Here is a 12864-nt window from a genome sequence, read left to right on the forward strand (position 1 = left end):
CAAGAGTATGTGTCATCACCTGAATAATTCTCCTGTAGCTCACAGTGGTTATACTATAAAGGCTTAATAGATAAACCTATGCAATAGCTGTTCACAAAATGCTGCATTTCTTTATCACTTAGGTGGCATAACAGACTTCCCAGCTGGTCTTTTACCAGATTTACACTTCACATGTCATTGTTTTTATCGGCAAGTGGAATGTCCGAGGGGCTCCTGGACCCAAAAATAAACCTCACGTCATACCTCCATAACAGTATTCGCTGTAAACGGCTGACAGACATGAACACGAGAATGAATGTGTGCGAACAAGATCTATGGTCTTATACCATATGACACATGAGCAGCAGAGGAGTGCTCAGGATTCCCCTGCATCCGGGAAATGTATAGAGTAGTTTCCCTGACATGGAAAGTATATGAGAAAATGGATACACTGCACTGGAAATATTAGTGAGGTTCTCTAAAGTTAGAACATTAAGTAACTGAGATCTAAATGATCAGCTGGCATCATACACTAAAAAGTCTTGACTCCTACACTCTTAAAGGTCTGTCGGGAGATTTCCTTGGTTTGTCTTTCTGGGGGAACCTAAATATTTTCCCCTTCCTTGAGGATTTCAAGTAGAATTAACTACACAGCCCTTGAAGATTGTAGGTTTGTGATTTTTTTTTTTTAAATGAATTTAAGGTTCTCAGCTTCTTTTGCTACAGTTCATAAAATCTGACCTGGTTATATTTAGTTGGTTCTGTATTCTTTAACAGGTGATTTAGATTCATTAAACCTGACACTGGTAACACTTCATAGTGTTCATCAACTAAGTACTTAAGGAATGGTTTGTTTGTTTGTGCATCTGTGTTTCAGTCAGTCAGTGAGGCGTTCTTAGGGTTTGTATTGTTAAGTTTAACATTATAGATGTTAGCAGACGTGAATCATGATAGGATTCTGAGCAATAGCTGTCATGTATATAAGCTATAGGAAATTTCCTGAACAGATTGACAATATCAAATAACAAACTGTGATTGAACAACTTTTCTCCAATGATGCCAGGCTAGGCTTCTACTTCATGTCAAAATGACTGCCCCAACTGATACAAACTAAGGGGTAAAAGAAAAAAAAAAAAAAAAAAAAAACCCACATACATCACATGAAGGAAATGAGAAGGAATGGGAAATTGTATCACAAATGTGCCCTATAAAACCTAATAATGAAGTTTATGAGAATGGTTTATGGAAAAAAATGACCATGACTCAAGCAGGCTATTTTAACTCATAGCTGCAAGCCATGTTGTTTAGGGCAATAATAAGGAAGTCATCAAGCAAAAGGCAAGGGATCCATAATATATTTGTGTAAATGTGTCTGTTCGAACAATTTGAGCCTTTTATTGAATTTATTCTACTTCCAGGCCTGAAGAGTTAGGTCAAGGACTATATCCGGCCCCTGGGCTTTCTGTTGTACAGACATGCTTTAATGTAATTGTGTATATCTCTTACTCATGAAAGCTAGTGAATGCTAGTGGCTGAAAGCTGATCGGGAACAAGTTGGGGATTGCCTCAGTGAACTAGATTTATTAAGTTAAAACAATAAAAGCTTTTGTAAAGCACTCTATCTAATGTATTGCTGCAATTGATGCAACTAAATGCAGCTGAAATTGACGTAAAGGCAGCTGAGAAATGCAAATTTAGTTTTACAATTCCCTGTGCTGTTTGAAGAAAACTTTAGTTCTGCATTTAGTACCATGGGTTGTTTATTTTTTTTCCTTTTGTGTAGAGCTTGACTGCTATTTAGTATATTCTCTCTGGTAATACTTGCCATAAATAGGCACTGCATTCTGTAATGCCTCCATTTTTCCAATGGATAAAATGACTTACAATACAATTCTCCTTATATAAAATGTTGATTTGTTAATTCGGTGTGTATTGAACTCACGCATGATCTCGCGGATGGTGACAGGCTGGGACAGAGTGGCAGGAAGGCTGGGGCCAGCCACATTATACGCGCGTACACGGAACTGCATCTTCTCTCCTGTAGGCAGGTCACGGATGATCACAGAGTTCCTCTCTGTAAGGCCCTCAAATGCTGGAATCCACTCATCAGCTAGATGAAATGTAAGACAAAGCAAATGTCACAAGTCTGCATAAAAATGCCAGTAGTCCACACAGAAGCAACGCTCCAGGTTTTTATACTAATAAAATAGTTACACTCAAGCCATTGTTCTGTTCATAGAATACCTCTCTCATGGCTTATTGCTTTAATCCTGAACCAATCAAAAGATGTTCTTTGTAGATCAATGCTTCACAATTTACTATTGCTTTATGGAGATCATATGTTAAGTGCATTTTATCTGGACACACTGGGTTCAGGAAGGATACCCGATAAACAGTCATATTTCATACTACGACTACAGAGGTGAAAGTGTACAGAAAATTATACTTGAGTATGGTTAATATGTAAAAATTAATTAATTAATTAATTAGTAGTAGTAGCTGGTCAAAGTGATACTTGACTGAAAGTTTGAGGGTCTGTACTTAAATCTGCTTACATACTTCCAATTAAAAAGTAACTGAAATGAAAAATTAACTATAATTAGACAACTGAGCAGTCCATGTGCAAAGATTATTGTTTATGATCTAGATAAAATTGACATAGATTTGACTGTATAGAAATAAATTAAGATTAAGAGCACAATAAAATGACGATCTTTGAGATTTGTAACGATTATATAAAAGGTCTAAGTGAAAATGTAAGGAGTAAAAGGTGTAGTGGTTTTTGTGCAGTGGAGTTGAGGTATTCATTTTCAGTGACACGCTCATTCTGCAATAACACTTACTCAGATACACATAAAGCCTTCATAGTCATGCACTTACTGCCTTCCTTGCAGTATTCAACCCCATAGCCGTCTATAGGAGCAGAGCCTATTCTCTCTGGAGTCCTCCATTTCAGAGAAATTGTGGTGTCACTGATGTCATCCACACACAGACCGATGGGCTCACCGGAGGGAGCTGAGGGAAAACACACAAATTGAACTAAATTTAATAAACAGCAGATGTTGATAATTGGTACTTGGGAATTTGATTAAGTTATTGTAAGTTTGCAGTATTCTAACCCATGTTTAAATTAGTACCAGTTCATTTGAGTCCAGCAGGTCTATAATCCTAGACCTCACCCTAAAAATCTACTCTACTCTATAAAGTTCACAGTGTAGTTATATAGTTACAGACTATGGTTCAGGGTGTCTAACGGATGGTGCGCAGGCCACAACAAGCCCGATAAAGGTTATAATTCAGCCCACCAAATTAAAATAAATTTAGAATCCATATATCCAGTATGAAAGCAGGTGTAATAAAGCTCTGTTATAGATAAAGCTTATTGTAAAATTTAAAAAATTAAATTTCCAGTAATATTTGGTTGTTGGATTTGCCTATTGGCAGTAATGTAAATACAAAACAGCTTGATGTATATTTTTAGAGTGGAAATTTGCTCAACACTGTACATTTACTAAAGCATATCAGAGAAATAAAGCACTAGGTTGCTTAGTAACTAAGCTACCAAAGCCTGAATAGGGAATCAAAAGTCTTTGCTATATGGATTTACTAGGACTTGTCACCAGGATTTTTTTTCAATCCCGTGCTCTTCTAATAGTCAGTCGGAGGACAAGGGAATGGAAACTATTGGGGCAATAAAACCCAGAGGCCCAAGTCTAGTATATCTTATCTAACATTATCTTCCAGCCAGCCTTCGTGGCCTTCAGCTGCCCATTATAGTTGAGCATAACTGCCATTGTTTGAATAAGCACAAGTTAAACTTGGGCTAGTGTTGATAAGGACATCTCGAAGATATAGATGGTGTTAGGGACATGCTGCATTCAGGACAGAAATAGTTTACATGTGGCCTTGTCCCATCAGGTTCGGGTATTGTGATAAAACTGCAGAATGCTGGAGGATGGTTTCCCTAGGATGAACTTGAAAAATAATAAATAACCTTTGAACTGAAAGGTTTGTTGTAAGTCTGGAAAATCTAGAAAAAAGTATGGAATTTAAAGGCATCCCTTTTTAGATTTAAATTCAGAAAATGCTTTTGGAATATACTCTTGTCAAAGAAATATAGACTCAAGACTCTAATAAATTCAATATTTGAAGATATTTCCATGATATATTCGCTTGTTCTCCACAATAATACAGCTTCTCTAATGATTATTACTTTTTTTCTTTCTTTCTTTCTTTCTTTCTTTTTGCTTCAGTTACATTTGACTGCCTTTCCATCAGAACATAGACTGGAACATTTAAAAAAAATCAACCTGGAAAAACTCTTGATAAAGTCAGAAACGAACATGAACCCTGTATTTCCTGTGCTCCAAGCTGGAATTTAAATTTAAACCTGCAGCGTCTTTAAAACAAAAATCCACATTTTCCACTGAATTGCCAGTTCATTACAGTGTACAGTATGTAGCATAAAAACAGCATAAAAAATGTAATAATACATAAACAATAGTAATATCCAACAAAGACTAAGAGTAGCCAAATTAGCCTTTGTTCATAGTGTAGAATGCTTGAGTTATTGCTTGAGTTATTTTGCAATTTATTGCAACAGGTGACACAATGATGCTTGCAATGAAATGCTAAATGCAAAAAATGCATTTAAACTATGTAAACTAACTCTATTGCTCATATACAAGCATTCTTCTACTAAATGCACCCCTCTATGCACACACATTTTTTCTATTTGTATATTTCAGAGAAAGTCACTTTGATACTGGCTACTGAAGACTAGTTGGTAAAAAAGTATTCAAAGCCAAGTCAGCCAATATGAAAAGTTATCCTGATCTAAACAAGACATTTCTGTAGATATACTGATGTCTACAAGGCATGCATTCACTAGCTTTCCATAAGGACAAGCAGAAGTAGAATGAGGCGCCTACTGCCGACAGGTTCTGGCTCTGGTTCAGGTTCAGGTTCAGGTTCAAGTGGGGGGGCAGGTTCCTCAGCCTCGGGTGCTCCCTCCTCTACTGAAGGTGCCCCCTCTCTTGGCACTGCTTCTCCATTTGTACAAGTTGCAGAAGCTTCTCCTTCTGCAGGAACAGGTTCCTCAGTTGCTTCATTGGCTGTATCTTCTGGAGGATGTGCTATTACCTCAGGTTCTTTGACTTCTGCAGGGGGGTCTGCAGGAGCATTTGCTGGGGCCTCGTTGGCCGACTTTTTCTCCGCGGTTTTTGGAAGTATAGGCTTGGTCATCCTGCTGGTGGGTTACTTCGTCACTGAACACTGCTGTATCGTCCTTTGAGGTTTTTTGTAAATACTCTCTTGAGTGGTCTGTGAGCCTGGCTGCCTTGTGTTCAGTCCCTGTCTATCCCTGTCATCTGCTGCACTCCTCTCCTGTCCCGTCCTCAGGGTGCTGTGATCAGAATTGTGGATGGCAGCAATGCAGCTAAGCTGGGCATCCTCCCCCCTCCGCTCTGTAGTCTAGCAGCCTGTGTACGCCATATGCCTGGACATAACCTTATGCTAACATGCCATTATTTATAGAGGAGGGTGCCAAACATAGTTTCTTAATCTACTGTCTTGTGCTGGACATCACGCTGAACTGTTAACTTTTCAGACCACTTGCACCAGATAAAGTAAAGGGACAATGAGGCAATAAAATTACTATCACATAGAGATAAATGGAAAAACGTGTGTCTTTAAGTCTTTTAAGCTTGGGTAGATATCCTGAAAATGGGTCTTATTTTAGGCACTGAACACCCACTCTCCAAAGAGATGACAGAGCCTTGAACCATTGGTATGATGACGTGTGGCTGAGCGACTCCAGGTGGCCATAATAGAGCAGCATCCCTAAATTGGCAACAGATGAAAGTAGGGCCTCCTTGACACGGACATGCTTGGTACCAGCTTATACACACAAAACCCCTATTCTATTACACTCTAGTATTCTGCTAAACAAGCAATAATAGCATTCCCATTTTGACACAAGGAACAATTTATCATTCTTCAGGGGTTTTCCTGATTTTCTCCCGGGCTTTGCATGCCCACATTTTGGTATAAATCATACCCCAATGTTTTTTCAACCTAATCTCTAAGATCTACAGCAGATGTACTACTTATGTAATTACCCCAGGCAATATGCTCAACATGTTTCCTTGTACTGAGAAACAAACATATAACCCATCGACTTGAAACTCACTTATATAGGAAATTTAAGAAAAGTTATTAAATGTTGGTGTGAAAAATCTGTTTTAAGTGCTTCTACAAATTTTTCGGTCAAAAGTATTTGTAAATTAAGCTCTAGACATTTATCATGTTAGAGATGTTCTTAGAGATGGGACTACCTTTTCAGAGGAATTCATTTGTGGTTATAGCTTTAAATAAACATGGAAGTGCCTCAGTTTCAGATTCTGTATAACCTTAGGAAACTGTTCTTATAATCCTTAGGAACAGTGTAAATTAACCAAAATTACTTTTTACCATGTTGGAAATCTCAATAAAACTATATAAGAACATCTCAGGTGAGATATTCTCTCATACATCTCTGTGTTCACTTAAAAAAAAAAATCGCTTATGTTGCTTGTATCTTGTGTATCTGAAGTTCTGATGTAGCTGTGCCCAAAAAATATACGCTTTAATGTGTAACATACATATATCAGGGTTATAAATTTTAACATTGCAGTATTTACATTGACAAACTTTCAATTCAAACTTGTAAGTTATCTCTGTGTTACACAGGAAATTAATGGTCACCTATTATCTGTCTCTATTATTGTTAGAGTGAAAGTTTTGACTGAGTATTGACTGACTCAACATCTACCCTTAAACTTCCATTATAAGTCAGTTAACAGTACAGTATCTCAGTGCAGAGATACATGTCAAGATTGTTTGTGGTTAATCACCTATAAATACAGATAGGTTTGATAAAGTTTGGAAAATTCCATTATGGCTTACTTTCGTTAAGTTCCTTGGTTTTAAAACAAACCATTTTGAACTGTAGACATAAATAATAGTATTGGGTTTATGGCTTTGGTGATTTTTTTTTCTTGAGCAAAGTCACTTCACCACATCAGTGTCTAACCAGAAACAAAAGATATTCCATAAATCATTCATCCTGAAAAAAAACCCAACCCATTTATATTTATAACCAATTATTATTAGTGTTTATAGAAAGCAAGATGAAGACTAATCAAGCAATCAGGAGTATGTCAAGGCAATGGTGGATCATTGGTTAAAGCTTTGGGCTACTGAACCATATGTAGTGATCAGAGTTGTCCGAGCATCACCAAGCTAACAGCTTTTACCTTCAACTGCTCAGATGTTGTTTTAGATTAAAGCATCAGTCAAATGTAAATAAAACTTACCAACAGGCACAAAAGGCTGGGAGGCAGGACTGGGTCGTGACATGCCAATACTGTTTACAGCATAGACCCTCATCTCATAAGCCATTCCCTCAATCATCCTCTTGGCTTCATATGTGGTGTCCTTATAGGGGTCAAAGTTCAGCCGCATCCACCTGAAGCTCTTTTTCTTCTTTCTCTCCAGGATGTAGCCTTAGAGAACATAGAGACTTAAGTAAGTTTTTTAATGTTTTGCAATTCAAAGACTTCTTAAAGGCCTAAATCAAAGGATTGCATGCTTTCTATCTGAGCGGCATTTACCCAAAACTGGCTGGCCACCATCAAACAGTGGAGGGTCCCACTGGACTACACAAGAGTCTTCCCCAACACTGAGGATTCTGGGAGCCTGAGGTGGATCTGGCACATCTAGGGAAATTAAAAAAATATATATATTTAATAAACGTCTGAAAGTAAAAATACTGTGAACATCAGTAGTCATATTCTTATAATGAAATGCTAAGACACAGAAAGCTGTGGTGAGGGGCTACACAGCAACTAAACTTTCAGAGCCATGATCAACACCTGCACTCATAAGAAAAAGGGTTACTTTGGATGGGTAAACATTGTCGTTTCTGAGAGGAGTTCTATTTGGAAGCTTTTCAGAAAGGGAATCATCTGGTATATGGTTATGGTACTACACAAACCCTTTAATGGTTATTTTAGGGGATAAACTTACAAACACTTTAGGGTGCTAGATCTTGAGGGAAAAAGATGGACTGGCCTCCCATCCAGGGTAATGAATGAACTACTAAACTAAAACAGTGTATATAAAATGAAACTTAAATTAAAACTTAATTAATTTAATACATTAAATATAAAGTTAAATTCTTTTAAAGTTAATACATTAAATATAAAGTTATTCAGTTTCTGTGGTTGGGTTAAAGGGGAGCTGATATGATGTGATGGTTAATTCTCATTGGAACTGATGCAAGAATGATGTAAGATTCAAAGAATGAATGAATGAATGTATAGTTGCTTCCTAAATAGGATTCGATTGGGAACCTTCTGTAATAGTGAAACCTTCAGTTGTAGTAACTTTATAGTTCAAGAATCAACTTGTCATCCTATAATGTATATAATATCCTATAATATCCTTAGGGAGTTTTTCCTTGCCACCGTTGCCAATGGCTTGCTCAATAGGGATAAATTCACACACTTAAAATCTGTATCCTGTGTTTATATGTTTCTGCAAAGCTGCTTTGAGACAATGTACATTGTTAAAAGCGCTATACAAATAAAATTGAATTGAACTGAATTGAATTAATGTTATTAAGCGATGATTAAACAGCAGTCCTTTAGTAGATATTTATTATATTGCATATGTAAGTCCACAGGGGCTTGTACATGGTATGGGTAGTGCGTTTAAATATCTTACCAACAACTTTCACACGAATATCGGCGGTATCCTCCCCTGCTGGATTCCGTACAATAACAGAGTACACGCCTTCATCATGACGCTCTGCCCCCTCAATAGTCAAGATGCAGTGTCCCCTTGTACTCTCCACATGGACATGTCCACTTGCGTCTGTCAAGACCTGATAAACCAATCACAGGTTTTACTAATCAGTATTTTTTTATGTAAAATAACAGCAAGAATCAAATCACAAGAACTTACACTGAGCATAGTTCCAACCTCCGGACCAAGCAACATTCAGTCAAGATGCAAAACCAAAGACCAGATGAGGCATTGTAATATAGCATATCAAGTCTTTATTATATTATTTTCTTACCTTCTGTGTTTGTATGGTGTCACCATAGGTTATTTGGCGCATATACTAAAGTATATGAAGCATGCACTCACCTGGTGCAGTCAGTTTGCCTCAGAGCATATACTAATACAATGCATGTGAACACAATGCTGTTCAAGAAAAGACTGCAGTAAAGCTTTAATGTCAAGTAGAAGCACTGAACTGAATACTGAACTGAAGAAGCAGTTTTTTTTGATAGGTTAGTATTAGATATTAGACAATTATAATTTGAAATCAAAGGCACAATAAAGTCATGAGGCATCACAGGGACATTTTGTAGAGAAAAATTGAGATTTCTATGGACAAATAAAAAGACATATAATAAAATATCATTATTATAAGTGATTTCACAGAAAGTCCTAAACATATTAACAGTCTGTTATGCCTCATGTGTAGTAGGTATGACCGTAAACAGATAGGAATTGGAACAAGACAGTATCACAATGCAGTGGCTGCGGCAGTAAAGAGACAATAAAGACAAAGGTCAGAAGACACTCTCATAGCAGCGGCGGCGTAGGACAACGAAAGTGCACATAATAAAAGATTGTGCTGGCGTTATTGTTTTAAAGGCCAATAACTCACTTCACCATCCTTCAAAGTCCAGATGAAGGCTGGTTCCCCTTTCCCTTCTCCCAGTGGCTTTTTAGATTTATCCTACACAAGCAGAGCAGAAGCGATGAAGCCATGGGTAAGACTAAGATGTTAAGACTAAGAGGTGACAGGTCCAACTTTGAGCATCCTGCTCCAATACAAACCTTTCTGAATGTGACTGTCCGTCACATATCAGGAAGTGCTGAGCGAAAACTCTCCCCAAAACTTACCTGTGTGGGCTTAGACCAGAAGCTTAGACCAGAAGCCCTCAGGCTAGGACTCCTGTCTCAGTGTTAAAGGAAAATGTTTAGGACTACAGTGCAGTGGTGCTTGTTAATGGCCAATATAGTTGACTCCTGGGACAATGACATGATATGCATTATTTGTGCATAACTTCATTACTTTCCTGTAAATTATGTAATAAATAAATTAGCCATATCGCCTTAATCTACAGTATGTCCTGTATGTGTAATAAATTTTTTAGTGCATTAAAAATAAGTTTACCCCTCCCCTATATCTAAAAATGTCAGACTGTCCAATCATACATGCAGCTTAATTATTATAAAGCATAATTTAATTTTATAAAAAATAAAATAAATAAAATAAAATAAATAATGGGTATTCAACCCATTGGAAAAATTCAGATTTTCTCAAAAATTATGTGGCACAAGAAACCAAAAAGTACTGCACACTTTTAAGAAAGAGTGCACAGGGTATTGCACAAATACTGAAAAGAAATTCATTTTTGAGTCATGGTTGGACTGGTTCCGTTTACCACATCAAGTGGTGCAACCTCAGGAAAACCATGAAAATTGGTTATTATTATAATGTTTCTTTATTTAAAAAAGAAAATGTGTAGATGAAAAAAACATTGATGAGAAAATACATTATAATGCAGTTGATCATGATACAACTATGCACAATCAATATTTAAATATTTTGGGATATATGCTAATAAAAGTACTCCCCCCACCTTATCTGACTTGGTCCAAACCACTGTGGGGGCGGGGTCTCCAGTGATTGGCACATCCAGTCGCAGCTTGTTTCCAGCCACAACCAAAATAGTGGAATCTGCAGTTTGGCCGAGGCAGTCCAAATGGATCTTGGGAGGATCTGCATATGGAGGTAGTGGAAGAAAGGAACTCTCATTCGGCCTTTAATGTAGGTAACATACATTTTAGGATTAAAGTGGGAACTCATCCATGTTGTGGTCAGCTTTCAGACTCTGATTCTTAAGTATATGTGTCATATGAGACAAATATACTTCAAAACACTGTTTTTCATATGCAGTTAAATGAATCTGGAAGATTAAATAAAGGATTTTTTAAAATTATTTTTTAAAAATATGCTACTTTAACACTAATCCAAAATGTAGCCCATCAGCCTGGAAATTTGTTTCTTAAGTTTTGCATTGGATTTATATAGCTAATGTAGCTAATAGGTAATTGGTACAACTCCATTTTTAAATTTTGGAAAACAGGCCTAGAGGGCTGAATGATAACAAATTGTGATTAAGAAAATGTTATTCCAGTGGGCCAAGATGGCTGCCTTTGTAAAATTACAGCAATTAGTTACATAATGTCTGGTTCATGTTTATAGGTTTCAGTTAAATCATAATGTGGCGTATACTATATCCCCAAATCTGTTTGATATCACTTAAGAAGTGTATGTGGTTCGAGGCAGATATTAACACAAAAAGATTTTGTGTGAGACAGACTTCCCTTACATAGCTACATTAACCTTATAGCTTCAAGAGTAAAAGTAATGACGTTAACATCGAACACCAAATTGGTCTTGGGTGATCGACTACATTTGTTGTAAGTGGAAAATTGTGCAATTTGCCAAACTATTTATCTCAGCATAAGTGCCCTACTTACTAACTGGCAGAAGTTCAGCACTGACTCTCTACCGTGTAGTCTTTTTATTCTTACCTTGACGAGGGACAAAGTCAATCTTGACCTCTGAAAAATATAAATGAAACTCATAAATGGAAATATACTGTTAACCAGGCTGAGGAATGTTTGAATCATTGACTAAGGAATCTGAAATTTATGTACCCAAGAAGTTCAGTTTGGCAGAAAGATTAAAAGCATAGCCTTCAGGGATAAAGGTGTAGTCGCCTTCATCCTCCGGACGCACATCATCAATAGTGAGCTTGTGAATTCTGGCAAGACAGAGAGTATATTAGAGAACTTTTACATTTCAAAAGCGGAGGTCCAAATCTAGACCAGGGTAACCAGAGTTCAGCACATTTTAGTGATTTCCCTGCTCTACTGAATCACATGTCTCTGAGGACCTCACCAAATGGTTCTCCAGGACTGGAACTGACCACATTGAAAATAAAAGGATAAGAATTGAAACCTCTACAGTTGTTCAAATGCAATGAACTTTCACAGTCTTACCGGCCAATGTGTGTGATGTGGGTTCTAGCATCAGGCTTCACCTCCACTCCATTTTTGTACCAGGTTCCTTTGACGTTCTCATCAGAAACCTCACACTTGAACATCGCCTCTTCCTTAGCTTTTACTGTCAGGTCAGCAATGTTCTGATACACCTCCAGTTGCTTCTCTAAAGGACAAAGGGCAAACAGCACAGACATTTAAAGGCAAAATGAAGTATGGGATTCGTTAATAACTGAAAGAAAAATTCAGCATGGGGCTGAAAACATTCTTTATTAAATTGCTGCATTTGTATTAACATAATTAGTCAAATTTAAAGAATAGCCAAGAAGCCAAGAACTGACGGGTGTCAATGGGAGAAATGACTAAACAAAATATCAGAGATTAAAGTCATACCCTGATCTTATTTATTAATTAAATAACTATTTGCCATGGAACATCAGCAAACATTAAATAACGCTAACTGACGAGCGCTAATAGATCTGACAACAAACTGGCTTACTGGTAATACTCGAGCTAGCTATTGTGCTACAAATTGGCTAACCAAATACAAAATCTGTAATTAGTTTTTACTTAAGGAATTTTATATTTTTATGTGTAGTGTATATTTGAGGGATTTTTTTTGCACGTACAATCAGTGTTTATCAGGCATGAATAAATAAACAAGTACATCAAAGACACATTCATGCTTGTTTGTGTTGTCATAGCTTTTAGAATTCAACTGCTTAAATTGAACTCCGTTGCAAAATAGCAACC

General features: G+C 37.0%; 1 protein-coding gene across 1 annotated transcript in view; it reads right to left on the bottom strand.

Annotated features, from left to right (window-relative positions):
- The window catches only part of mybpc3 (myosin binding protein C3), a 42035-nt gene that overhangs the window by 7303 nt on the left and 21868 nt on the right, over window positions 1-12864 (bottom strand). Inside the window, exons 16-25 of the mRNA XM_017459272.3 lie at window positions 12112-12277; window positions 11767-11873; window positions 11641-11670; window positions 10683-10822; window positions 9701-9772; window positions 8746-8905; window positions 7632-7736; window positions 7335-7523; window positions 2860-2994; window positions 1922-2089 (exon numbers count right to left, since the gene is read on the bottom strand). Coding sequence (XP_017314761.1) covers window positions 1922-2089; window positions 2860-2994; window positions 7335-7523; window positions 7632-7736; window positions 8746-8905; window positions 9701-9772; window positions 10683-10822; window positions 11641-11670; window positions 11767-11873; window positions 12112-12277 — 1272 coding nt within the window. The remainder of the gene's footprint in view (window positions 1-1921; window positions 2090-2859; window positions 2995-7334; window positions 7524-7631; window positions 7737-8745; window positions 8906-9700; window positions 9773-10682; window positions 10823-11640; window positions 11671-11766; window positions 11874-12111; window positions 12278-12864) is intronic.

Source organism: Ictalurus punctatus, chromosome 27 (genome assembly GCF_001660625.3).
Source record: "Ictalurus punctatus breed USDA103 chromosome 27, Coco_2.0, whole genome shotgun sequence".
In the NCBI taxonomy this organism is placed as follows: domain Eukaryota; kingdom Metazoa; phylum Chordata; class Actinopteri; order Siluriformes; family Ictaluridae; genus Ictalurus; species Ictalurus punctatus.